A 27,370-nucleotide genomic window follows, 5' to 3' on the forward strand; every position below is an offset into this window, starting at 1 on the left:
AGGTGATTTTCCTTTATTGTTCTAGGTGCCTCCAATCTGGAAATTTGTAAAAATGATTTGTATTGTTTCTTGGATAATATCCCCTCCCCCCACTTTCATTTCCCTATGGCACGTGTGTGTGCTTGGTCGTGTCTGACTCTGCGACCCCACGGACTGCAGCCCACCAGGCTCTTCTGTCCATGGGATTTTCCAGGCAAAAATACAAGAGTGGATTGCCATTTCCTTCTCCCGGGGATCTTCTAGACCCAGGGATCCAACCTGGGTCTCCTGCACTGCAGGCAGTTTCTTTACCAACTGAGGAATGGCAACTGACTCCAGTATTCTTGTGACACAACTTGAGCACACATGCTCTGTCTGGAACTTTCACTCCTCCACTTCTTTTTATAAAACTTCCATTCATTCCTGAATGTTGTTGCACTCTGATGAGTTAACCTATAATTTTCTGATCTTTTCTCTCCAATTTTCTATCTCTTTGTCTTCTTGTTACTTTCAGGGGAGATTTCTTTACCTTCCAAACCTTTGAATGCATTTCTAACTTTTGCTGCTGCTGCTGCTGCTAACTCATTTCAGTCGTGTCCGACTCTGTGCGACCCCATAGATGGCATCCCACCAGGCTCCACCGTTCCTGGGATTCTCCAGGCAAGAACACTGCTATCATATTTTAAATTTTCAAGGTATTGTTTGTTGTTCTTTGACAGTATCTTTTTAAGAAACATCTTGCTCTTATTTTAAGAATGCAATGTCTTTTTCCATCTACATTTCTTCGCCTGTCTTCTTGTCTCTGTCTCCTTCAAGTGTACAGTTTTTTATTTGCTTTGTCTCTGTTCTTATGTTATAGGTCTTCATACATCTGGTGGTCCTTGGTTAGCTATTCATACTTAAGAAACAGGGATAAAACAACAGACTATCCAGAAGTTCTGTGTGCGTTTGTACGACATGGTTGTGGGAGGACTTCTTCCCAGCACAGGGACTAGATGGTTCAGAGCTGGCTCAGCACTGCCCATGGGTCAGTTAATCTAGGCAGGGGTTCTCCAATCTGCTGTCTGAGACATGGTGCAACTTGGCTACCAGCCAGGTGGGAGTGGGAGTCTTACTCTTCAGTACATAGATTCTTCTTTTACTTAATATCCCTAGTTTTTAGTGTAGCCTCTTATATGACTTAGGGACTAAATGACAACAACAGGCTGTCCTCAAAGTGCCCGTTCTGAGTGTCTGCAGTTTAGGCCATTTTTGTTGGGCTGGTGGACAATACCTATAAAGGTTTAACTACTCTTCATACACATTTAAAATCAGTCCTCTGATTTTTGGGGTCATATCCACTCCCACCTTTATCTAGCATTCTCTCTGAAATTTCCAAGGGTGTGTGGCTCATGTTTGGTTGCTCTCCTGCAGGCACTTCCTCAGGCCTGTATTTCTTATATTTTCTAGTTCAGTGACCACCCACTTATTGATTTTCCCATTTTCCAAATCTTATCTTCTTGTCAAAATTTCAAATTCCCTTTCTTCTTGTCAATCTTCCATTCTCTTTACCTTTGTGACATTATATTTCCTTTGCCATTTTATAAGCCATCAGCTGTCATTTTGCGGAAGTTTTCGGGATGAACGGACTTAGAATGAATTATTTTGATGAGTTTTGTGGATCAGATAAATGAAAATGACATGACATCTCCTTTCTGAAGGGATCAGGAGTTTTCAGGCAAAAAGTTTTTACTATCCTTTTATTTTCTATCCTATCCAAGACAACATCAATAATATTCAGCTATTATTTATATCTCTTTCTACCCTCTGCTAAAGCTGCTAGTCTTTTGTCTGAAGCTGGCATGTGTCACGGGATCATGAGTGTGGAGACAAAAGCCTTTGTCCACAGTTCACAGCCAAGCTCTGTGGCCATGACTGGACAATTGTTCTAAGGGGAAGGTATATTGACCCTTTTTATTATGTTCAATAGCATAGAAACTAGAATTATCAGTGACTTCCTAGTATAACATTCTTTAGCTCATTTGGAACTCAGAAGGGTAAGTTTATTTATTTATTTATTTTGGTTTTCTGTTTTCTAGTAGAAATATAGAAACTAGTCCAACATAATTTCTAACAAAGAGAGATTTAGCTGGAGATATTTTCTTCCATTATCGCAGCTTATAATTTACTTTCAGAGAAAGGGCATGGGGATCTTGATGTATACACACAATGATATTTAAAATAGATAACTATAAGAACTTGCTGTATGGCAAGGGAAATCTACTCAATGAGCCATAAGGACTGAAAAGGGAAGAGAATCTAAAAAAGAGTGGATATATGTATCAGTCTCAGTTCAGTTGCTCAGTCATGTCCGACTCTCTGCGATCCCATGAACTGCAGCACGCCAGGCCTCCTTGTCCATTATCAACTTCCAGAGTCCACCCAAACCCATGTCCATTGAGTTGGTGATGCCATCCAACCATCTCATCCTCTGTTGTCCCCTTCTCCTCCTGCCCTCAATCTTTCCCAGCATCAGAGTCTCTTCAGATGAGTCAGCTCTTTGCATGAGGTGGCCAAAGTATTGGAGTTTCAGCTTCAACATCAGTCCTTTTAATGAACACCCAGGACTGATCTCCTTTAAGATGGACTGGTTGGATCTCCTTGCAGTCCAAGAGATATCTTTAATTTCATGACTGCAGTTACCATCTGTAGTGATTTTGGAGCCCAGAAAAATAAAGTCTGACATGGTTTCTACTGTTTCCCCATCTATTTCACTTGAAGTGATGGGACCAGCTACCATGATCTTAGTTTTCTGAATGTTGAACTTTAAGCCAACTTTTTCACTTTCCTCTTTCACTTTCATCAAGAGGCTTTTGAGTTCTTCTTCACTTTCTGCCATAAGGGTGGTGTCATCTGCATATCTGAAGTTATTGATATTTCTCCAGGAATCTTGATTCCAGCTTGTGCTTCCTCCAGCCCACCATTTCGCATGATGTACTCTGCATATAAGTTAAATTAGCAGTGTGACAATATACAGCCTTGACATACTCCTTTCCCTATTTGGAGCTGTTGTACCATGTCCAGTTGTACTGTTGTACATGGTCTGTTGTACCATGTCCAGTTCTAACTGTTGCTTCCTGACCTGCATACAGGTTTCTCAAGAGGCAGGTTAGGTGGTCTGGATTTCCCATCTCTTTCAGAATTTTCCACAGTTTCTTGTGATCCACACAGTCAAAGGCTTTGGCATAGTCAATAAAGCAGAAATAGATGTTTTTCTGGAACCCTCTTGCTTTTTTGATGATCCAGTGCATGTTGGCAATTTGATCTCTGGTTCCTTTGCCTTTTCTAAAACCAGCTTGAACATCTGGAAGTTCACGGTTCATGTACTGTTGAAGTCTGGCTTGGAGAATTTTGAGCATCACTTTACTAGTGTGTGAGATGAGTGTAATTGTGCAGTAGTTTGAGCATTCTTTGCCATTGCCTTTCTTTGGGATTGGAATGAAAACTGACCTTTTCCAGTGGCCACTGCTGAGTTTTCCAAATGTGCTGGCATATTGAGTGCAGCACTTTCACAGCATCATCTTTCAGAATTTGATAGCTCAACTGGAATTCCATCACCTCCACTAGCTTTGTTCCTAGTGATGCTTCCTAAGGCCCACTTGACTTTGCCTTCCAGGATGTCTGGCTCTAGGTGAGTGATCACACCATCATGATTATCTCCATCATGAAGATCTTTTTTGTACAGTTCTTCTGTGTTTTCTTGCCACCTCTTCTTAATATCTTCTGCTTCTGTTAGGTCCATACCATCTCTGTCCTTTATTGAGCCAATCTTTGCATGAAATGTTCCCTTGGTATCTCTAATTTTCTTGAAGAGATCTCTAGTCTTTCCCATTCTGTTGTTTTCCTCTATTTCTTTGCACTGATCACTGAGGAAAGCTTTCTTATCTCTCTCCTTGCTATTCTTTGGAACTCTGCATTCAGATGCTTATATCTTTCCTTTTCTCCTTTGCTTTTCACTTCCCTTCTTTTCACAGGTATTTGTAAGGCCTCCTCAGACAGCCATTTTGTTTTCCTTGCATTTGTTTTTCTTGGGGAAGGTCTTGATCTCTGTCTCCTGTACAATGTCATGAACCTCCACCCATAGATCATCAGGCACTCTGTCTATCAGATGTAGTCCCTTAAATCTATTTCTCACTTCCGCTGTATAATCATAAGGGATTTGATTTAGGTCATACCTGAATGGTCTGGTGGTTTTCGCCACTTTCTTCAATTTAAGTCTGAATTTGGCAATAAGGAGTTCATGATCTGAACCATAGTCAGCTCCTGGTCTTGTTTAGGCTGACTGTATAGAGCTTCTCCATCTTTGGCTGCAAAGAATATAATCAATCTGATTTTAGTGTCAACCATCTGGTGATGTCCATGTGTAGAGTCTTCTCTTGTGTTGTTGAAAGAGGGTGTTTGCTATGACCAGTGCATTCTCTTGGCAGAACTCTATTAACCTTTGCCCTACTTCATTCTGTACTCCAAGGCCAAATTTCCTGTTACTCCAGGTGTTTCTTGACTTCCTGCTTTTGTATTCCAGTCCCTTATAATGAAAAGGACATCTTTTTTGGGTGTTATTTCTAGAAGGTCTTGTAGGTCTTCATAGAACCATTCAACTTCAGCTTCTTCAGCGTTGCTGGTCGGGGCATAGACTTGGATTTCTGTGATATTGAATGGCTTGCCTTGGAAATGAACAGAGATCATTCTGTCATTTTTGAGACTGCATCCAAGTATTAAATTTCAGACTCTTGTTGACTATGATGGCTACGCCATTTCTTCTAAGGGATTCTTGCACACAGTGGTAGATATATGTATATGTATAACTGATTCACTTTGCTGTACAACAGAAACTAATATAACATTATGAATCAACTACACTCCAATAAAAATTTAAAAATAATCTACTTTTTGGAAAGGGCCTAGGATTCTTGTGGTAATTTGCCTATGGTATATAAGGCATACGTTCATAATCTATTAACCATTTTGTTCTTATGAGAAGAGAAAATGTCATTACACTGCACTCTCATAGTGTTTGACTATCCAAAGGTCTCTCATTATGATGGGCAAATGTTTTGTTTTTCTTGGAGATTGGTAAATGCATGAAGAGATTATTGTTTGAATTCTCAGAAAGTGGGAATATGTATTTTATGAGCAAACCTTAGAGAAAACAAAATGGGAGACTTGATTCATTATGTTGTTCCTCTGCCCCCACAAGCCTTTATTTTTCTAATTATACGTTGTAGAGTCTATTATTTTTCTTAGTTTTTGTTTCTTATCCCACAGTAATATTCCAGGAAATGATCACCCAAAAATCACAAAAGGTTGATGGTAGGTAATCTAAAGTGTAGATATGCAGATAATCAAAAGCTAACTGTGAGTGAATCAGACATTTACACGAGTGGCAAGTTCATTTTGGCAACATCAAACCAGGATGATTGGGTGGCAAAGATAAAAAGATATCTCATTTCCTGGGTTTGGATGTTGTATCTTAAATGAAGCATGAACATCTTCACAATGCTCACGTTGTCCTCATCAACTCCATAACATGTGTGTTTTTGTGTTCATACAGATATGAATATGAATCTACAGTTTCAGCTTCTGGCAATTTGTCTTCAAACAGTTTCTTGTGTATGGAAAATGGAACCCAGATTTTCAAACCAACAGAAGACCCATCAGGTTATAAATTTCATTACTTTAGTTAATTTGTAACTGAACACTTTCTATGGAAGGGCTTTGAATGAGTTATTGAGTTTGGTTAAGTAACGTAAATGAACAAAAAGATATTTTCTCCCCAGGATTTTTGAGAGGATCACAGAGAATAGGAATGGAGAACAGAGAATGTTAGTCCTCTTATATTTGCATATACTTACTAAGACTAAGACTGCTTTGTCTATTCCTTAAAATGGTTATTTAAAAAAAGTCAGGGACTTCTCTGGTAAGCTAGTGGCTAAGACTGCATTCCCAATGCAGGGGGCCTGGTCAGGGAGCTAGTTCCCATACGCCACAACTAAGGGTTCCATGCTGCAACTAAAAAGATCCCACCTGCCATAACTAAGAACTGTTGCAGCCAAATAAATAAACAGATATTAAAAAAAAGGCAAATACATCCTGCCAAGGGCCACTGTAGAGTTAATTCCATTGTGGAAAGCATCTTAGAAGGATGGGTTTATACTGATGATTTGGTCTATCAGTTCAGTTCAGTTCAGTTCAGTCACTCAGTCGTGTCCGACTCTTTGTGACCCCATGAATCTGCAGCATGCCAGGCCTCCCTGTCCATCACCATCTCCCGGAGTTCACTCAGACTCACGTCCATCGAGTTAGTGATGCCATCCAGCCATCTCATCCTTGGTCGTCCCCTTCTCCTCCTGCCCCCAATCCCTCTCAGCATCAGAGTCTTTTCCAATGAGTCAGCTCTTCACATGAGGTCGCCAAAGTACTGGAGCTTCAGCTTTAGCATCATTCGTTCCAAAGAAATCCCAGGGTTGATCTCCTTCAGAATGGACTGGTTGGATCTCTTTGCAGTCCAAGGGAATCTCAAGAGTCTTCTCCAACACCACAATTCAAAAGCATCAAATCTTCAGTGCTCAGCCTTCTTCACAGTCCAACTCTCACATCCATACATGACCACAGGAAAAACCATAGCCTTGACTAGATGGACCTTAGTTGGCAAAGTAATGTCTCTGCTTTTGAATATACTATCTAGGTTGGTTATAACTTTTCTTCCAAGGAGTAAGCGTCTTTTAATTTCATGGCTGCAGTCACCATCTGCAGTGATTTAGGAGCCCCCCAAAATAAAGTCTGACACTGTTTCTACTGTTTCCCCATCTATTTCCCATGAAGTGATGGGACCGGATGCCATGATCTTTGTTTTCTGAATGTTGAGCTTTAAGCCAACTTTTTCACTCTCCTCTTTCACTTTCATCAAGAGGCTTTTTAGTTCCTCTTCACTTTCTGCCATAAGGGTGGTGTCATCTGCATATCTGAGGTTATTAATATTTCTCCCAGCGATCTTGATTCCAGCTTGTGCTTCTTCCAGTCCAGTGTTTCTCATGATGTACTCTGCATATAAGTTAAATAAGCAGGGTGACAACATACAGCCTTGATGTACTCCCTTTCCTATTTGGAACCAGTCTGTTGTTTCATGTCCAGTTCTAACTGTTGCTTCCTGACCTGCATACAGGTTTCTCAAGAGGCAGGTTAGGTGGCCTGGTATTCTCGTCTCTTTCAGAATTTTCCACAGTTTCTTGTGATCCACACAGTCAAAGGCTTTGGCATAGTCAATAAAGCAGAAATAGATGTTTTTCTGGAACTCTCTTGCTTTTTCCATGATCCAGCGGATGTTGGCAATTTGATCTCTGGTTCCTCTGCTTTTTCTAAAACCAGCTTGAACATCAGGGAGTTCACGGTTCACATATTGCTGAAGCCTGGCTTGGAGAATTTTGAACATTACTTTACTAGCATGTGAGATGGGTGCAATTGTGCGATAGTTTCAGCATTCTTTGGCATTGCCTTTCTTTGGGATTGGAATGAAAACTGACTTTTTCCAGTCCTGTGGCCACTGCTGAGTTTTCCAAATTTGCTGGCATATTGAGTGCAGCACTTTCACAGCATCATCTTTTAGGATTTGAAATAGTTCAACTGGAATTCCATCACCTCCACTAGCTTTGTTTGTAGTGATGCTTTCTAAGTCCCACTTGACTTCACATTCAGGATGTCTGGCTCTAGATTAGTGATCACATCATCATGATTATCTGGGTCTATACAATTATCTAAATAGGAAACAGAGGTAGAAAGAAAATTCTTAAGATTTGTGTTATATTATTGGCCACCTGATGCAAAGAACTGACTCACTGGAAAGGACCCTGATGCTGGGAAAGATTGACGGAAGGAGGAGAAGGGGAAGATAGAGGATGAGATGGTTGGATGGCATCACCGACTCAATGGACATGAGTTTGAGCAAACTCCAGGAGATAGTGAAGGGACAGGAAATCCTGGTGTGCTACAGTCTCTAGGGTCACAAAGAGTTAGACATGACTGAGCGACGTAATAGCAAACAATTGATATTCTATAGCAAAGAGGTGACCCTACTGACTTGCCTCAGACCAGAACTTCTTTTCCTGTGATGGGGACATTTTCATGCTGGATTCATATTAGTGAAAGTTATGGTGGTCCCCTAGGTTGGAAATTTCACTACCAGGATGGAATAAGAGGGAAGCAAAATAGTTTATTTTTCTTTAAATTTTCATTGATGTATAGTTGATTTAAAATGTTGTGTTAGTTTCAGGTATACAGCAGCGTGAATGTTATACATACATCCATACTTTTTTAGATTCTTTTCCCATATAGGCCATTATTAAGTATTGAGTAGAGTTTCCTGTGCTATTGTATAGTGGGTCCTTATTCTGAATAGTTCAAAGGAGTTTAAGAATAGCTGTCTCAGAAACTCTAAGCTAAAGGAACCCCCTGGGGAAACAATGGGAAACAGTGACATCAGCAGTAGCCTGTATTCTCCTTGAGCTGGTTTTTACCAAAGAATGATTCAGGTCCTATTTCCTATTTTTCTTAGTGTGCTTTGTAGTAGATAAACATGGTGTGCCTCCATATGGTGTGCCTTCCCAGTATGGTGTGCCTCCAGGATAGTGTGTCGATTCTTTGATTCCTTGGTATATTCATTTTTTGCCTTAGAGGAAAACTAGAATTTGCTTAATATCTGTAGACATAAATCTTTATGCTCGTCAAGATAAAATATGAATACCAAGAAATGGAAATTATGATTTTCTGGACTGGACATAACTGACAGATAGCCTCACAAGAAATTTCAAGATCCAGCTGTGTTCAGGGCCTTCACTTCTGCAGGTGGCACAGTTTACTACTCACTGGGAAAATGCAAATCAAAAACCACAATGAGATACCATCTTACACCTGCCAGAATAGCTGTCCTCAAAAAGATGACAAGTAACAAATGTTGGTGATGATACAGAGAAAAGGGAACTCTTGTAGGCCCCTGATGGTAATGTAAATTTGTATAGCCACTGTGAAAAGCAGTATGGAAGTCCCCAAAAGATTAAAAATAGAGCTAACATATTGGTGTTCAGTGGCTATGTTGTGTTTGACTTTTTGTAACCCCATGGACTGCAGCCTGCCAGGCTCTTCTGTCAATGGGATTTCCCAGGCAAGAATACTGGAGTGGGTAGCCATTTTCTTCAGTTCAGTTCAGTTCAGTTCAGTTCAGTTCAATCACTCAGTCATATCCGAGTCTTTGCATCCCCATGAATCGCAGCACGGCAAGCCTCCCTGTCTATCACCAACTCCCGGAGTTCACTCAAACTCATGTCTATCGAGTCAGTGATTCCATCCAGCCATCTCATCCTCTGTCATCCCCTTTTCCTCCTGTCCCCAGTCCCTCCCAGCATCAGGATCTTTTCCAATGAGTCAACTCTTAGGATGAGGTGGCCAAAGTATTGGAGTTTCAGCTTTAGCATCAGTCCTTCCAATGAACACTCAGGACTGATCTCCTTTCAGATGGACTGGTTGGACCTCCTTGCAGTCCAAGGGACTCTCAAGAGTCTTCTCCAACACCACAGTTCAAAAGCATCAATTCTTCAGTGCTCAGCTTTCTTCACAGTCCAACTCTCACATCCATACGTGACCACTGGAAAAACCATAGCCTTGACTAGACGGACCTTGTTGGCAAAGTAATGTCTCTGCTTTTTAATATTTCCTTACGATTCAGCAATTCTACTCCTGTATGTGTGTGTGTATGTATATACATATAAACAAACAAAAATGTTAATTCATAGAGATACATGCATCTCAATGTTCACAGTTGCATTGTTTACAATAGCCAAAATATGGAAGCAAGCTAAATATCCATCAACAGATGAATGAATAAAGAAGATGCGGTATATACACAATGGAATATGTTAGCCACAAAGAAGAATGAAATTTTGCCATTTACAACAACATGGAGGGTCTTATGCTTGGCGAAATAAGTCAGAAAAAGAGAAACACTGTATGTTTTGACTTATATGTGAAATCTAAAAAATGAAACAAATGGATGAATGTATCAAATTCAAAACAGACTCATAAGTACAGAGAACAAACTAGTGATTACCAGCGGAGAGAAGGATAGGAGAGGGGAAAACAGGAGAAGGGAATTAAGAGATACAAACTACTAGGCAAAATAAATTAGACAAAAGGATATATTGTACAACACAGGGAATATAGCCAATATTTTATAGTAGCCTTATATAGAGTATAATCTATGAAAACATTGAATTACTGTGTTGTTCACCTGAAACTAATATAGTATTGTAAGTCACTGTACTTCAATTTTAGAAAAAGTTATTTGGTGGTCAAATACATAGTGGACTCTATATTACTACCCAGTTAAATATTTTTAGTTTCTATACAATAATTATAACTGTAGAGAACTTAAACTCTTAAATCTTATAAATATAGTAACAATTCTAGAAAGAGATATTTGTATTTCTTCCTCTCCCCAAAGTTAGTATATAAATTGGGTAGCAGTTACAGCAGTTAACTAAGTCTAGTAGTTGCTAGTAAATTAAGTCTCTGGAGGGGGAAAAAAAAGCTATGATTTTTAGTGTTTGTAACTTTCTGTGGTGTAAATACTCTCACCAAACTACTGCTAAATACTGAATTGGGAAGAGATGTGTATACTCATCTCTCCTAACCCAGTAGGAACTGGCTCCAGGATACCACTTATTGTTGGCCATACCTAAGTATTTGTTTGAAAATGCAAAAAAGATGGCCCAATGAGTCTTTGCTGGTATAGTAAATTTTTTTCACTTTATGCAATATTGCTTTGAATTCAATATTTTTTTTATAACTTTTTATTTTATATTGGAATCAGAGAGATCTCCTGGAGAAGGAAATGGCAACCTGCTCCAGTATTCTTGCCTAGGAAATCCCATGGACAGAGGAGCCTGGTGGGCTACAGTCCATGGGGTCTCAGAGGATCGAACACAACATAGCAACTAAACAGCGACAATGAAAGAGTTGATTAATGGGCTTCCCTGAGATGGCTCAGTGCTAAAGAATCTGCCTGAAATGCAGGAGATATGAGTTTCATCCCTGGGTTGGGATGATCCCCTGGAGAAGGAAATGGCAACCCACTCCAGTATTCTTGCCTGGAGAATTCCATGGACAGAGAAGCCTGGCTGGCTACAGTCCCTGGGGTCACAAAGAATCAGACATGATGTAGCAATGAAATGACAACAACAAAATAGCTGATTAACAATGTTGAGATACTCTTAGGTGGATAGCAAAGGGACTCAGCCATACATATACATGTGTCCATTTCCCCCAATCTCCCCTCCCATCCAGACTCCGGCATTGTAAGTTGTTGGTAAGTGCTGGGGTCACATAAGAACTGTGACATGCTTACCAAAAACTGAGAGTTAAATATTGCTAATATTTTGCTACTCAAACACTAATGCAATGCCTTTTTTCTTTTAATGCAGAATGTGTGAAGGAAGTTAAATCATTAATGTGGGTGTATGTATTAGTAGGAAATATTATACGTGGAATTGGTGAAACTCCCATCATGCCTTTGGGTATTTCCTACATAGAAGATTTTGCCAAATCTGAAAACTCTCCTTTGTATATTGGTGAGTTGGAAAATCTACCTTAGCCTCTTTTCAGTAATTTCCTTGAGCATGGATATGAGTTATTTATTTAGATGCTTAGGCATTTCCAGAATGTTGAACAGAGTGCTTTGGTGCAATTGGCTGTCAATTAATGTTTGTTGAACAGAGCAGTTATAGGCTATCTCCAAGTAAGCCACTTTGCTAAAATTGCTTTTTACTATTGAAAATACCAATAATCTAGTTCCCCTGGAGTTCTATTTGCCTTCTTCAGTTTCTTGGCACCAATGTATACCCAATCTGTGAAGAAATTTAGCAGTATTTTCTCTAAAATGTCATTTATTCAAAATCTTTCTATTTTCATTACTTCTATTTTTGTTCAGGTCTTTGTTAGCTTTGATATTGGTCATTTGACCTGTAGTATTTAAAATCAATTTCTTATAAAAATTTTTGCAATATAATGTTTCTCAAATATATTAAATGTCTTCTCTCTCAAGTTGATGAAGTATGCTGACTCTTTTTTAAATATGAGCCCACCACTTATTCCTAGCTCTGCCCTCAATTTATCTAGTTTCCTATATAGTTTCTCTTTATCACAGTCTCTCTATGATATCACAACCTCCCTACAACATTTTCCATAAATATCTGTCTTCAGACCTTTGATTATGTTTCCTGAAATTTACTTTCTTAAAATCTATCACTACCTCCCACAATAGGCAACTTAACATCCACCTTTGTATGTTGTCTTACAATCTCCTAAAAGGTCTTAATTTATTATATATAATTTGTTTATATTCCTTAGTTATTCCATCTGTTGTTAGTTGTAAAATCATAACTTTGAATACTGGGACATTTTGCTATTAATGTTGAAATAGCTTTTTTAAACCAGAAGAATCAAAGAGGGTGAGAGAAGGTAGGAACAGAGCTACACATAATGAGGAGTTAAAATATTTAGGAACCATTATTTGAAGCAACTTTGGGAGATTTTTGATGACTTATTGATTTTGCAATAATCTTTTTCAGTGTCTTTCTATTCAATCCTTTCAAATCCCTCTACATACCTATATTGAAAGAATACAAAATGCTCACCTGCAATAAATTAACAAATACCTTGTTAAAATATGTATTTCTTTCTTCAACAAATATTAGAGTATATAATACATAGAAACAACTGATAATCTCTGGATGTATTAAGATGAGTAAGACATTGTCCATATAAAATTTAGTATATAAATGACTACATGTGCTCAGTTGCTAAGTTGTGTCTAACTCTTTGTGACCATCTGGACTGTAGTCTACTGGTCTCCTCTGTCCACAAGATTTTCCAGGCAAGAAATACTGGTGTGGGTTGCCATGCTCTCCTCAAGGGAATCTTCCTGACCCAGGGATTGAACCCTCATCTGCAGTTAGATTCTTTATCACTGAGCCACCTGGGAAACCAAATAACTACATAATTATAAATAAATAAAATTTGATAAATATGTATATAATTAAATTTGAAAAATTACATTAAACTTAGGGGAAAGTGAAATAAATATGGCCAGGTATAATTTAACTGGCTATACACCAAGAAAAAATTTCCATGCATGTCTGTAGAGTTTAGGAGAGAATATAAAAGCTAGACATAAAATTTGAGAATCATCAATACAGAGACAAAAATAAAATCAAGAGGGAGAAATAGACTGTGATAGGATGACTTATTCTGTATAGTGAAAGGTCCCAGGATAATATACTAAAGCAACAATTCTTATCTGTCGAGTAGAAGGGAGTAAGGGAGGAAGTGGAAGGAAGAAAATGAAAAGAAGGGGTAGTCATGAGGGAAAAAGTGGAACAATAGATGAATGCACAGATTTCTGAGTCTTAAGAGGAAGAGCATCAGAAGAAAGCTGGCCAGGTAAGAAGATGAAGACCATGAAAAGGACACCAGATAAGTGGCTGAGCAACTAACATAGACAAGTGGCAAAAGATACTGAGAGTTTTGTGAGGAGAAAGTGATAGCATTTGAGTCGAGTGAGTGGTCAGGAAGTAGATGCAGAGTGTAATGACAGGAAAGAAATCAGTGTGAATTTGATATATTGCAGAAATCAGTGGATGAGGGAGATTGAACAGATACACAAGAGAGAGTGTTTGGTTGAACAAGACATCAGAGAAGACAGAAAGGTTAGGCATCAAGAAGTCAGGTGTGTGCAGGGTGGACGAACCCATAGAACTATGGAGAAGGCATAGGCAATAAATGAAGATCTATTCTGAAGTAACGAAGAAGAAAGTTGAAGAAGCTCATGCCTTGATTTTTAACGGAAGCAGGGAAGGATCACTATAGACTCAGAATTATAGACAAGTCATGAGATAGCTGATGACAACAATCCAGATGAGTAAAAAGTCAAGTAAGGATGAAAGGGAATGTGGAGGATACGAAAGGATATGACAGTAAGATGGAAGAGAAGTATCATTAAAAGTGAGGATAGAACCAGAAAAAGTTCAAGTATTCTAACTTGAGAGTATTCCCTAAATTGATCTACATATTCAGTGCAATGCCTAGGAAAATTATAATACCAGTTGCTTTTATTTTTAGAGAAATGGACAAGCTGATCTTAAAATGCAAATGGAAAAATGCAAAGGGCACTGGGCAGCCAAAACATCCTTAAAAAATAAGAACAATGGACTTCCCTGGTGGTCTAGTGGTTGGGAATTCATCTGCCAATGAAGGGGACACAGATTTGACCTCTGGTCCAGGAAGATCCCACATGCCTGTGGCAACTAAATTCATGTACCATAGCTACTGAGCCTGTGTGCCCTAGAGCCTGTGCTCTGCAATGAGAGTAGCCTCCATTCACCACAGCTAGAGAAAAGCACAGGTAGCAATGAAGACCCAGCACAGTCAAAAATAAATGAATAAATAAAATTAAAAAAAAACCACAACAGACTCACACTTCTGATTTCAAGATTTACTACAAAATTATAATAATAACATTGTGATTCTGCCACAAGGGTAGATATATAGGCCAATAGAATAGAAGTGCTAGTCTAGAAATAAACCCATACGTCTATGGTTAATTGACTTTAAGATAGATGTTAAAATCATTCAGTGAGAAAAGATTATTTTCAGCAAATAGTTAAAGGGCAACTGGCTATCCAGGTGCCAAAGTATGAAGCTGGATTCCTACCTGGTACCATATACAAAAATTTAACTCAAGATGGATAAAAGACCTAAATGTAAGAGGTAAACTGTGAAACTCTTAGATGGAAACATAGGTGTAAATCTTCATGACTTTGAATTAGACAACAGTTTTTAAGTATGAAACCAAAAGCACAAGCAATGAGAGGAAAAAAATAGATAATTAGATTTTATCAAAATTTAGAAGTTTGTGCATTTAAGGACATTATCAAGTTGTTGATTTGGGAATGAAATTTTTCTGAAAATATGCCACAAGAAATTTATCATAACCTGACATTGCTTTAAAATTCATTCAAAAATATGACTGTGGAAAACATCAAAAGGGTTTTGCTCTGTAATGTTACTTTTTCAATAGCAAGATCTCAGCTGTAATCAAAATATCCACCCGTGATACAGTATTGAAAATTCTATTCCAAAATGGGACACAGAAATGGTTTACTCACAAAACGCAACAGAATTTGCCATAAAAGCAATCACTCTAACCAACCTATAATACCACAATAGAAAATGGTTTTGAATCATAATATAGACAGTCTATTAACCTAATCTTTGTCTTATCAATTTACCAGGTCAATTTGAGATTGTGGAATATGATGCCATAGAATTTAAAGGTTCGCATTTCCTTAGTTTCATTTCAAAATTATTATTAAGGAATGGAGTCATACAAACACTCTGATCATTTTAAGTTAGTCTTTCATAAGTGAAAAGGGATATTTTCATCTTGGAGAAGGGAATTTGCATACAATATTCTCATCCTGCTGCAGCCAATCACTTCTAATCACAAGCCTTTACATGTAACCTGGTGTGAAAGAGAATTTGGAGGCCTAGAGAAAGTGGCGTCAAATTACGAGATTCCTTTTTCAACATTTAAAGAAACAACCGTGTTACTTATTGTAAACCAAGTAAGTTTCCAACAGATTGAATACATAAGGCAAAAATATCTCAGGTAAAAACAATTCGATCCTCAGACTCTTCATGGGATTAGAACTCTTTATGTGGGTGTAGTACTTTACCATAACTTTACGTTTACTTTTATTTTTAGGGTTAATCGAAACAGGAGCTATCATTGGTCCTTTGATTGGTCTTTCATTAGCGTCATTCTGTGCAAATGTTTATGTTGACATTGAATCAGTGAACACAGGTAATTCCATAAAATCTAAACAATGTCTATAATACACAAAACATCATCAAGTATATCACATTTAAATTTTGCTTACTTGACCCTCAGATAGAAGCTCTATTTTTCAGGTGACCAAGTTGAGGTTGAGGAGTTTAAAAAATTTTTCAAGTATTTCAAACCAGTGAACAGGAGAGCATGATAAAATGCTGATGTTCTAACACAGAATCCAATACTCATTCTATTGCACAAGTCATTTTTTTTTTTTTTCAGGAGATTTAAGCACATCAGTTTGAATTTTTTAAAATCAAGCAATCATTTGTGGATAACAAGTAGAAAGTGAAAGTGAAAGTTGCTCAGTTGTGACCAACTCTTTGTGACCCCATGGACTATACAATCCATAGAATTCTCCAGGCCAGAATACTGGAGTGCGTAGCCTTTCCCTTCTCCAGGAGATCTTCCCAACCCAGTGATCAAACCCAGGTCTCCCACATTGCAGGCGGATTCTTTACCAGCTGAGCCACAAGGGAAGCCCAAGTATACTGGAGTGGGTAATCTATCCCTTCTCCAGTGGATCTTTCTGACCCAGGAATCAAACCAGATTGCAGGCAGATTCTTTACCAACTGAGCTCTAAGGGAAGTCCCCTTATAGCTAATTAATATATACCTATTTATATATTTTTTGTGTGTGCTCAGTTGTGTCTGACTCTCTGCAAACTGTAGCCCACCAGTCTTCTGTCCATGGGATTTCTCAGGCAAGAATATGGGAGTGGGTTGCTGTTTCCTACTCCAGGGAATTTCCTGATCCAGGGATCAAACCCGAGTCTCTGGCATCTCCTGCATTGGCAGGGGGTTCTTTGCCACCTGAGAAGCCCTTGTACCTATTTATTAATTCCTTACCTGGTAGGACGGATAGTCAAACTAGTTTACTGCTAGGCAATATTGTAATACCATATGTTTTCAGGCAAGTTTTATCAATGTCTGAATTTTATGCAAATTCTATACTTGGCTAGAACTTGACAGTTGTGATGGTAATAATTTTCTATAGCTTGTACAGGAAATAATGACTTAAGCTAATAAAAAAAATGTGTATATCTCTTTACAGATGATCTGACCATAACTCCCACTGATACTCGTTGGGTTGGTGCATGGTGGATTGGCTTTTTGATTTGTGCAGGAGTGAATGTGCTCACTGCCATTCCTTTTTTCTTTTTGCCCAAAACGCTTCCAAAGGAAGGACTAGAACATAATGCTGAGATCATTAAAAATGACAAAGAGAAACAAGAAGATGTCAAGAAGAAAAGGGATGGAATCACTAAAGGCAAATATAAACATTTCAAGTCTATATAATTTACTTTATATTTTCTATAATTATGTCTGTATTTCAGTCTAACAGTGTGCTAGGCTACATGAAGACAATTTGATATTAGCAGACAGCAGTCAATTTCTAGCTAGCCTGATTCTTCACATGCTATTACATGAAAATAAGCGATATTATTTAGAAGCTGAATTATCTCAGATCAGCATTTCTATAAAATTTTATGTCAACCTGGGCATTCAAATCAGTAAGTAAATAAATTTGTCCCCATTTGCTTTAAAAAACTATTTTATATAGAGCATGCTGCTGCTGCTAAGTTGCTTCAGTTGTGTCCGACTTAGTGCAACCCCATAGACGGCAGCCCACCAGGCTCCCCTGTCCCTGGGATTCCTCAAGCAAGAACACTGGAGTGGGTTGCCATTTCCTTTTCCAATGCATGAAAGTGAAAAGTGAAAGTGAAATCGCTCAGTCATGTCTCACTCTTTGCAACCCCGTGGACTGCAGCCTACCAGGCTCCTCTGTCCATGAGATTTTCCAGGCAAGAGTACTGGAGTCAGTTACCATTGCCTTCTCCTATAGAAAGCATAGATCTAATTAAAAAAGAAATTCAAACCAAGGAAAAAAAGAGGAAAGATACCTGCTAATCAAAATAAGTACTATATAGTTCTGAAACAAAAATACTAGCTTGTCTGTGAGCTTCTTGGAAGCTAAGGCAGAAAGAGAAAAGTGACAGGTCATGTAATTCTCTATATTTGATAGAGGAAAGGATAACAAGCGCTTAACTCAGTATAAGAAATCTAGAAAGTGAATAGAAATTAGATGATAGAGACTCATCTATTAGAACAGAATGTCAACAAACACGGGTAACTTAGGAAGCTTCAAAGAGCTCTGACACAAGTTTCTCCCGGCAATGACTTTATTCATAAATATGAATCCTACAACTAGAGTCTTTCCTTCTCTTCCAGTTTATTTATTGATACTTTGTTCTAGAATGATTATTAGGCAGTCTATGAAGCAAACTAAGATAGTATGTGATAAGTAAGGAAATTAAGATGAAGAATGTGAAGACAGAAGTAAAAAGAAACCATGAGTGACACTTTGACCCCAAATGCAGGAAGCATGACCCAGAATCTTTGCCAGAACTAGGTCACAAATTTGACTATGAGCTTTCTTAGTCCATACAAACAGGAAAATGCTTTGGTTAAAGCATTTACACAGTATGTACAATGTATCTTAAATGTATATACCAAATGATTTGCATGGTATATTCTTAGTATATACCAAATGAATCAGGGTCTCAGGCATGAGACCTATTTTAAGAGATTATGTGTGAACCATAAGCAGAACCACCAAAATTGTATTGCAGAAGCAGAGAACCTAGTACTTGAGAAAATTTTTATGCTGTGAATTTCCACATGTATCTTCATTTTAAATACTCAGGAATGATAATATCAATTGTGATACCTCTCTATCGAATTAATTTCCTTCCTGACTTCAGAGAACAGAACAAGAGAACAAGTATCTCTCATGCTAGATGATATCTAGAGAAAAGAGGATAGTAGTAGAGGAAAAAAGAAGGATAAAAAAGGAAATGGTGTGAACTCGAGCAATATTTTACTCATATTGCTTTTTCCTGAAGGCACGATAGTAACTTAGTGAAGGTAAATGATTGTGTTCTGATCCCTGTCCAGTCAGCAGGCTCACTGACTTGCAGAAGCTACCAAAACAATGATACAACTTTACCTTTCAAAGGGTAAGAAGAATAAAATCAATCCTTTTGTATAAATGTGCATTACAAAACAGGAAAACAGAATTTAGAGGGGAGGTTGATATTTCAGAAAAAGTCAGTCGTAAAATGCAAACCAAGTTAGTCTGACACCTTTGTCATTCTTTCCTTTCAGATTTTTTACCCTTCATGAAAAGTCTTTTATGCAACCCAATTTACATGCTTTTCATACTGATAAGTGTGCTGCAGTTCAATGCATTTGTCAGTATGATTTCCTTCATGCCTAAATATATGGAACAGCACTATGGAAAATCAGCTTCAGAGGCAATCTTTCTCCTTGGTATGTTTATTCTTTGTATTAGTAGCCCACTTTCTTCCCCATGAAATGCTGAACAGTGTGATGATGAATCTAGGAAACTCCTCAATTGAAATGTTAGGATATTTTTGCCTCTGGTACTCTCCGCCTTCTGCTTCCAGGGAAATCATGAGAGGGTAGGGAAGGGAAGTAGGCATAGAATCCTGTTTTCTTTTTCTCTTTGGGTCTTTCTCTGGGCTTCCCTGGCTACTCAGAAGGTAAAGAATCTGCCCGCAATGCAGGAGACCCAGGTTGAGTCTCTGGGTTGAGAAGATCCCCTGGAAAAGGAAATAGCAACCCACTCCAGTGTTCTTGCCTGGAGAATTCTATGGACAGTGGAGCCTGGTGGGCTACAGTCCATGAGATCGCAGAGTTGGGCATAACTGAGTGACTAACACACTTGGGTTTTTCCCTAGTCAGAATGCAAATTTGAAATGTTTGTAGAAATCTTGGGGAATGCACGGGGGATGAAAGTTTCACCCTGGTTAATTTGTTCATGTAAAAAGTAAGACAGTTAACTGATCAGGAGTTGTATTTCACTCCCAGATTTTGCTTTTCTGGCTCTAATCCATTAATTCCATGGTTTCTAACTTAGCTCCTCAGCTCCTCTGATTTTATTTATTTATTTAAGCATTTTTGCCTGTGCTGGATCTTTGTGGCTATGTCCTAGCTTTTTCTAGTTGTGGTAAGTAGGGGCTACTTTCTAGTTGAGGAGCAGGGGCTCTAGAGCGTGTGGGCTTCATTTAGTTGAAAAGCACGTGGGCTCAGTAGTTGCAGCTCCCATGCTCTAGAGCACAGGCTCAGTATTTGCGGCACCAGGATGTAGTTGCCCCATGGCGTGTGGGATCCTCCAGGATATAACCATGTCTCCTGCATCAGCAGGCAGATTCTTTACCACTGAGCCACCAGGGAAGACCCTCTTCTGCAATTTTGAGATATCTCTGCAGTACATATATTCTGATTTTCCTGCTACCACACTAATCTCTGTGGATTTAAAACATATTTACAATGTAAAAGCTGAAAATTATGGTTTATTCAGGAGAAATTTTTAGGACTTTTAGCCTGGGAAATAGCATTTCAAGTAACCCCCCGAGAGAACTGCTCCTAAGAGATAAGGGGGTGAGGAGCTATGCTATAAAGTTTTACAACAAAGGGCAGGTAGTCAGAACATCAAAAGATGATTGCTAATTAAAGGAAACCAGATATGGCAAGTTAAGGAATTTAGCACTTTTCTATCTATGGAAAGATACAAGAGTCTGGGCTCACTGAAATCATTCCTTTGAAATGCATCTCAGCTATCTGGGGCCAGTTTTGGGTGTTTTAACATGCTGAGTTTCACATCCTCCGGGCTCACCACAGGGAGTGGCTGCAGTCTGATGGCTGCTAGATATCATGTATTTTTTCTTTCCTGAGTTCCTTCAGGGCTTACCCGCTCGCCGTCTGTGGTGGCTGCAATTGCTGATGACTGTGCTGTCCTTTATTTACTGATATGGCAGGAAGCAGTCTATCTCTCAACTCCATAGTTCTACTCCACCTTGAGTTTTCCTGAGATTTTTTTTTTTACTGTTTTGAAAGGAAAATTTCCAGATTACATGTATCCACATCACTTAGGGTGTTAAAAGTCCATGTATCTAGGACCCATCTCAGTTATACTAAATTGGACTCTCTGGTATGGGACTCAAGAATGGATATTAAGCTCTTCCAAGAATGTGATTCAGTAGACAGACCCTGGTATTATATGGATGCAACCTAGGGCTGTCTTTCCCCCCTTTTTTCTTTCCTTTATTAGGGGATTAGGGGAGGGAGAGTGCTAGTCAGTAGCAGTAAGGCATGGAATGTAAAGACACTTGACAACTACAGGCTCAGCAAAATACCTTTAAAATACCTTGAGCTGAGTCAAGTTCTCAAGAATCAGAGTGGGAATAAACAGCTGTAGAATCATATAAATCATACTATTTATGATTTACTATTACTATTTATGATTTAACACTATACAATACATACAAATCATTATATATATAATCCCACCCAAAAAACAGAAAGTAATAAATGGCTGGTTGACTTTGACTTGCCACTTCTACCTGCATCCTAAGAAAAGAGATATAGAACATAACTCAGACAAGAAATTTACATACTTCTGCTATTAATTAAATACATGATAATGATAACAGTCTTCCAAAATTACTTTGATGTTGTGAGGCATTTAAAAATCTCTCTGTATGTAATATGTAACTAAGAGGGGATAAGTTTAAATTAAACTTCTTCACTATGAGTTGGACCTAAATGATTTTTTATGTAAGACATAGTAGATCAGTGTGTTATAATATTTGTTCCTTCGCTATGTCACTTTGTATATAATATTTTAATTGCATTTATAGGTATTTATAACTTCCCTCCAATATGCATTGGATATATAGTTGGCGGTTTATTTATGAAGAAGTTCAAGATTACTGTCGTACAAGCTGCCCACATAGGATGTTGGTTATCTTTTACTGAGTATCTTCTCCATTTTTTGTGTTTTTTCATGATCTGTGATAGTTCTTCAGTTGCTGGCATAACCACGTCTTACGAAGGGTATGTTATTTTCTAATGAATATTATACTCTTTCAACTGTTAATATTTTCCACAATGATTATCCATGACCAGATTAGTTGCCTATTGGAGTTAATTTGTGATCTTTCTCCATCTTATTTAAAAAGGTTGGGAATATATCACAGAGATAGTGAGTCTATGATTGTGTTTATGTGTCTTTGTGATGTCCTAGTAGATAGCAAAATGAGGAAACTACCTATGGTTTTAGGTTGTATTAGGATGTGTTATGCATACACTTCATACAACCATAAATAGGTAAAATTAAGATTTGAATATATATATATATATATAAAATCTCAATCACCTTTATATCTTTCCTTGATGGGCTTAAATTTAGCTTAACTGAATCCTAACATATGTATAGCTATGCTTTCATAAATTTATATATTTTATTTTAATATATATCTATATCATTGAATGGTTTTAGATTCACATTTTGAGGGATACATGGGTTCACAGGAAGATTTTGCATATTGATGTGAATTTTAAAAATTCATTTGTAGGACATATTTAGGATAAAGGAGTAATTAGTTAAGATGAAATTAGGAGCATCATAAAGTGGCTCCTTTAAAATTATCAAGGACTATATAATTAGAATCATATCAAATACATAATATGAGTATTTATCAGATTATGTCATGCAACTATAATCAGAGTATATCATGCAAAATGCCAGGGTGGATGAAGCACAAGCTGGAATCAAGATTGTAGGGAGAAATATCAATAACCTCAGATACACAGATGACACCACTCTTATGGCATAAAGTGAAAAAGAACTAAAGAGCCTTTTGATGAATGTGAAAGAGGAGAGTGAAAATTGGCTTAAAACTCAATATTCAAAAAACTAAGATCATGGCATCCAGTCCCATCACTTCATAGCAAATAGATGGGGAAACAGTGGACACAGTGACAGAGTTTATTTTTGGGGGCTCCAAAATCACTGAAGATGGTGGGTGATTGCATTAATTTCATGGGTGCAGCCATGAAATTAAAAGATGCTTGTTCCTTGGAAGAAAAGCTATGACCAAATTAGACAGCATATTGAAAAGCAGAGACATTAGTCAAAGGCCCATCTAGTCAACAAAGGCAACAAAGGCCCATCTAGTCAAAGCTATGGTTTTTCTAGTAGTCATGTATGGAAGTGAGAGTTGGACTATAAAGAAAGCTGAGTGCCAAAGAATTGATGCTTTTGAACTGTGGTGTTGAAGACTCTTGAGAGTCCCTTGGACAGCATGGAGATCCAACCAGTCCATTCTAAAGGAAATCACTCCGAATATTCATTGGAAACACTGATGCTGAAGCTGAAACTCTGATACTTTGGCCACCTGATGTGAAGAACTGACTCAGTGGAAAAGATCCTGATGCTAGGAAAGATTGAAAGCAGGAGGAGAAGGGATGACAGAGGATGAGATGGTTGGATGGCATCACCGACTCAATGGACATGAGCTTGAGTAAACTCTGGGAGTTGGTGTTGGACAGAGGGGGCTGATGTGCTGCAGTCCATGGGGTCACAGAGAGTTGGACACGACTGAGCAACTGAACTGAACTGAACTGAACTGAACTGAAAATCTTAATCTATGTACAAGTATTACAAATCTATGTAATCTATGTACAATTATCCTGATTCCCAGAGCAAATGTACAAAAAGGCATACTCTAGCCATAAGCCAGGACTTTAATTCAGTTTCTAGACTCCCATGCTAGGGTTCTTTTTATCATTTTACATTAAGCACAAGAAAACTATTGTAATTAGACTTTTAGATCTGTTTTTAAATTTAAAGAAAGTGCAAGTCATTCAGTTGGGTCCAACTCTTTGTGACCACATGGACTATATAGTCCAAGGACTTCTCCAGGCCAGAATATTGAAGTGGGTAGTTGTTCCCTTCTCCAGGGGGTCTTCACAACCCAGAGATTTGACCGAGTTCTTCCACATTGCAGACAGATTCTTTACCAGCTGAGTCACTAGGGAAGCTCAAGAATACTGGAGTGGGTAGCCTATCCCTTCTCCAGTAGGTCTTCCTGACCCAAGAACTGAACTGGGTTCTCCTGCATTGCAGGCAGATTCTTTACCAACTGAGCTACCAGGGAAGCCCTCTTTTTAAATTGAAATATAGTTGATTGAGGTACAATGTGTTAATTTCAGGTGTACAGCAAAGTGATTCAGTTATACACACACACACACACACACATACATACATATTTTTCAGATTCTTTTCCATTATAAGTTATTACAAGATATTGAATATAGTTCCCAATGATGTATAGTAGGTTCTTATTTGTTTTACATAAACTATTTTTTATGTAATTCCATTTATTTTCATAGTATATATCAGTTAATCCCAAACTTCTAATTTTCTCCCTCCTCTCCTTCCACTTTGGTAACCATAAATTTGTTTCCTATGTCTGTGAGTCTGTTTCTGTTTTTATAAATAAGTTCATTTGTATCATTTTTTAAAAAATTCCTCATATAAGTTCTATCATATAATATTTGTCTTTCTCTGTGTTGTGACCTTTCCCCCTGATTTTATTAAGACATAAACAATAAAAACCATCAGGTATGATCTGATGATTTGATACATTATATATTCTCAGGATCAGACTCTGCAGATTTCCCCAGTGATCCCTGAGTGGGCCTCCTGGGAAGCTTTCCACAATCTGGGGGCATTGGGCTCTCTTTTCGCACTAGAGAAACCATAAGCAGAGGGGAGCTCTCTTGAAGTGGTGTGCTAACCTGGGGGAGGAGCCATCCAGTCAGAGTTTTACTGCTCCTGTTATCCTTCTTAGGTCATCATTCTTGGTCTCTGTGGTTCAGAGGGTGCTTTGGTCTCACTGCTGGGTTCTGGGATTTACACAGTAGTGTCTGTTTAAGGGTAGCTGCAAATTGATCTTCTTGATGATCACTGAACAGTTTTTTTTTAGTAGAAGACTGTATTTGTTTACTCAAATAGTTACATTTCTGGAGCTAAATGTATTATCTGCATTATAAATTGCACTTACAGATTTTGCGCCCTTGAGATTGCTTTTATAAAGCAATAATCTTTCTTGTTATTTTGCCACCATATGGAGGTGGCTCCAGTGGTAAAGAACTCACCTGCCAATGCAGGAGATGTTAGAGACATGGGTTTGATCCCTGGAGGAGGGCATGGCAACCCACTTCAGTATTCCTGCCTGGAGAATCCCACGGACAGAGAGGAGCCTTGTGAGCTATAGTCCATAGAGTCACACAGACTCAAACATGACTGAAGCAACTTAGCATGCATGCAAGGATCAAACACAGGGATTTATTTATCTTCATTTTTGAGTTCTGATTAATACCTGGAAAAATATTTTCTGTATAGTAAGTTTTCAATTAATGCTTGTTTACTGGCTTTTATTTACTTGACAGAAATAATCGAAAAAGTAGCTATGGTCACCAAAGCAAGGTATCTGTTAGGCCTGAGTTACGATATCCAGACCATATATTGACAGTTGAAAGATTTCTGTTTCTATTTTGGGGAGCAGAAGAAATATACTTGTGAATTGAGGTAAAAAGAAAAAGCTCTAATATTCTTTCAATATCTATGGCATTATTTTAAATCATTTCAGAATACATCAAAATTTACATGTGAAAAATTTTCTTGCTGACTGCAACATGGATTGTAACTGTCCGACTAAAGTATGGGACCCTGTGTGTGGAGACAATGGCTTGTCATACATGTCAGCTTGCCTTGCTGGTTGTGAGATATCCTCTGGCACAGGAAGAAAAATGGTAAAATATCCTTTTGGCCTTTTTTTTTTTTTTAAACAGAACTTTTGTCTTATGTACTGCATTGGTACATTCCAGCTATGAACTCGGTCCATATTTGACAAAAGTAAAATTAAAGTCTTTCCTCAAAACCAAATTAGAAACTTTTGTGAAAAAAATGTTACTTTCTATAGTAAGTCTGCTACATACAAATGCATTCCATTCTGAGAGCATGTTTGGAAATCCAATTTGTTTGTAAATCCAACAGATTTAGCCTAGATACCCAACTAACACAATCGGCTCTGTAATACTGTACTGTAATAGGTTTATAATGCATTCACAGAAATAATAAAAAAAAAACCAGATGCACAAAATAAACATTTTTAATCTTGCAGTACAATACCTTGAAAGTACAGTAGTATGGCACAAGAGCTGGCACTCAGGGGCTGGCATTGAGTGAGCAATCAAGAAGAGCTACTGATGGGAGGAGGGGGAGGAGGTGGGAGATGGGAGACTGAAGGTTCGTCAGCAACAGGAGACGGAGGGCAAGCTGCGCCTTCACTCACACCTGATGTTGGTGGCACAGGTCCTTGTTTCTTGCTGGATTCAACATAATCTACCCTCTTGAAAAACTGATCTAGCGACTTCTGGATAGTAGCACTTTCTTTCTCATCGTAGATGACACAGTAGCACTAGATTGTGCCCTGTTCTACATTTGTGTTCCATGCCTCAAAAACTAACAGTGCCTCCTCAAATTAAGAAAATGCCCTTGCCCTTTCCTGTGTTGTGAATCTTTTCAGTTCCTCAGTTATTTCTTCCTCTGTCTCTGTCCTTCCTCTGGGCCTCCAGTTCTATCAGGTCTTTATTAGTAAGCTCCTTGTGTTGCACAGCAAGGAGTTCAATATTATAAGAGCAAGTGACTTCTACCATCTTTAGACCTCACTCCACTCTCTCAATTATTTTCACTTTTGTTCCCACCTTTATTGCTTGGTGCTTCTTAGCAGTGCAAGCTACATCATCGCTGCTCTTACGCTTGCTTCCAAACATCCTGTGCTTGAAATAAAGATACTGCACTATTGTACTCTGTACTGTACTATATTGTAGTGAGCTTCCCTTGTGGCTCAGCTGGTAAAGAATCCGCCTGCAATGCGGGAGATGTGGGTTCAATTCCTGGGTTGGGAAGATCCCCTGGAGAAGGGAAAGGCTACCCACTCCAGTATTCTGGCCTGGAGAATTCCATGCACTGTATAGTCCATGGAGTTGCCAAGAGTCGGACACAATTGAGCGACTTTCACTTTCGCTTTCACAGTAAAGTACACAAAACCACAACCACTTGTAGATGATACACACACGTGACAGTGTATGCCAGACACGTGAACTAACTTACATGATTGGATATGTGAACGCATACTGACATCTCTGAAAGTTCAAAACTTGAAGGTTCGAGTGTAGGGGACTGACTGTGTATGCTCGCTTGGTTTACATTTTACTTCCTAGATCTTATTTGAATGCTTTAGCATTCCTGAGCATTGATCTTTAGCTTCATAGCAATTGACATGATTACTTAACTTCATTTAAAACTATGACGTGAGTCTGAGTGAACTCCGGGAGTTGGTGATGGACAGGGAGGCCTGGCGGGCTGCGATTCATGGGGTTGCAAAGAGTCAGACACGACTGAGCGACTGAACGGAACTGAACTGAGACTGAAAAATAATACTATCGACTGAGATAAAGTTGGCAGTTTTGATCTCAATT

General features: G+C 38.4%; 1 protein-coding gene across 14 annotated transcripts in view; it reads left to right on the forward strand.

Annotated features, from left to right (window-relative positions):
* Nucleotides 1-27,370, forward strand: part of SLCO1A2 (solute carrier organic anion transporter family member 1A2) — a 113,573-nt gene that overhangs the window by 68,369 nt on the left and 17,834 nt on the right. For all 14 annotated transcript variants that reach the window (XM_069585574.1, XM_069585568.1, XM_069585575.1 and 11 more), the window contains 7 exons: nucleotides 5,570-5,676; nucleotides 11,487-11,633; nucleotides 15,827-15,925; nucleotides 17,007-17,222; nucleotides 19,121-19,285; nucleotides 21,679-21,874; nucleotides 25,477-25,639. In XM_069585574.1, coding sequence (XP_069441675.1) covers nucleotides 5,570-5,676; nucleotides 11,487-11,633; nucleotides 15,827-15,925; nucleotides 17,007-17,222; nucleotides 19,121-19,285; nucleotides 21,679-21,874; nucleotides 25,477-25,639 — 1,093 coding nt within the window. The remainder of the gene's footprint in view (nucleotides 1-5,569; nucleotides 5,677-11,486; nucleotides 11,634-15,826; nucleotides 15,926-17,006; nucleotides 17,223-19,120; nucleotides 19,286-21,678; nucleotides 21,875-25,476; nucleotides 25,640-27,370) is intronic.

The sequence above is a fragment of the Ovis canadensis genome, chromosome 3, assembly GCF_042477335.2.
Source record: "Ovis canadensis isolate MfBH-ARS-UI-01 breed Bighorn chromosome 3, ARS-UI_OviCan_v2, whole genome shotgun sequence".
NCBI classification, from domain to species: domain Eukaryota; kingdom Metazoa; phylum Chordata; class Mammalia; order Artiodactyla; family Bovidae; genus Ovis; species Ovis canadensis.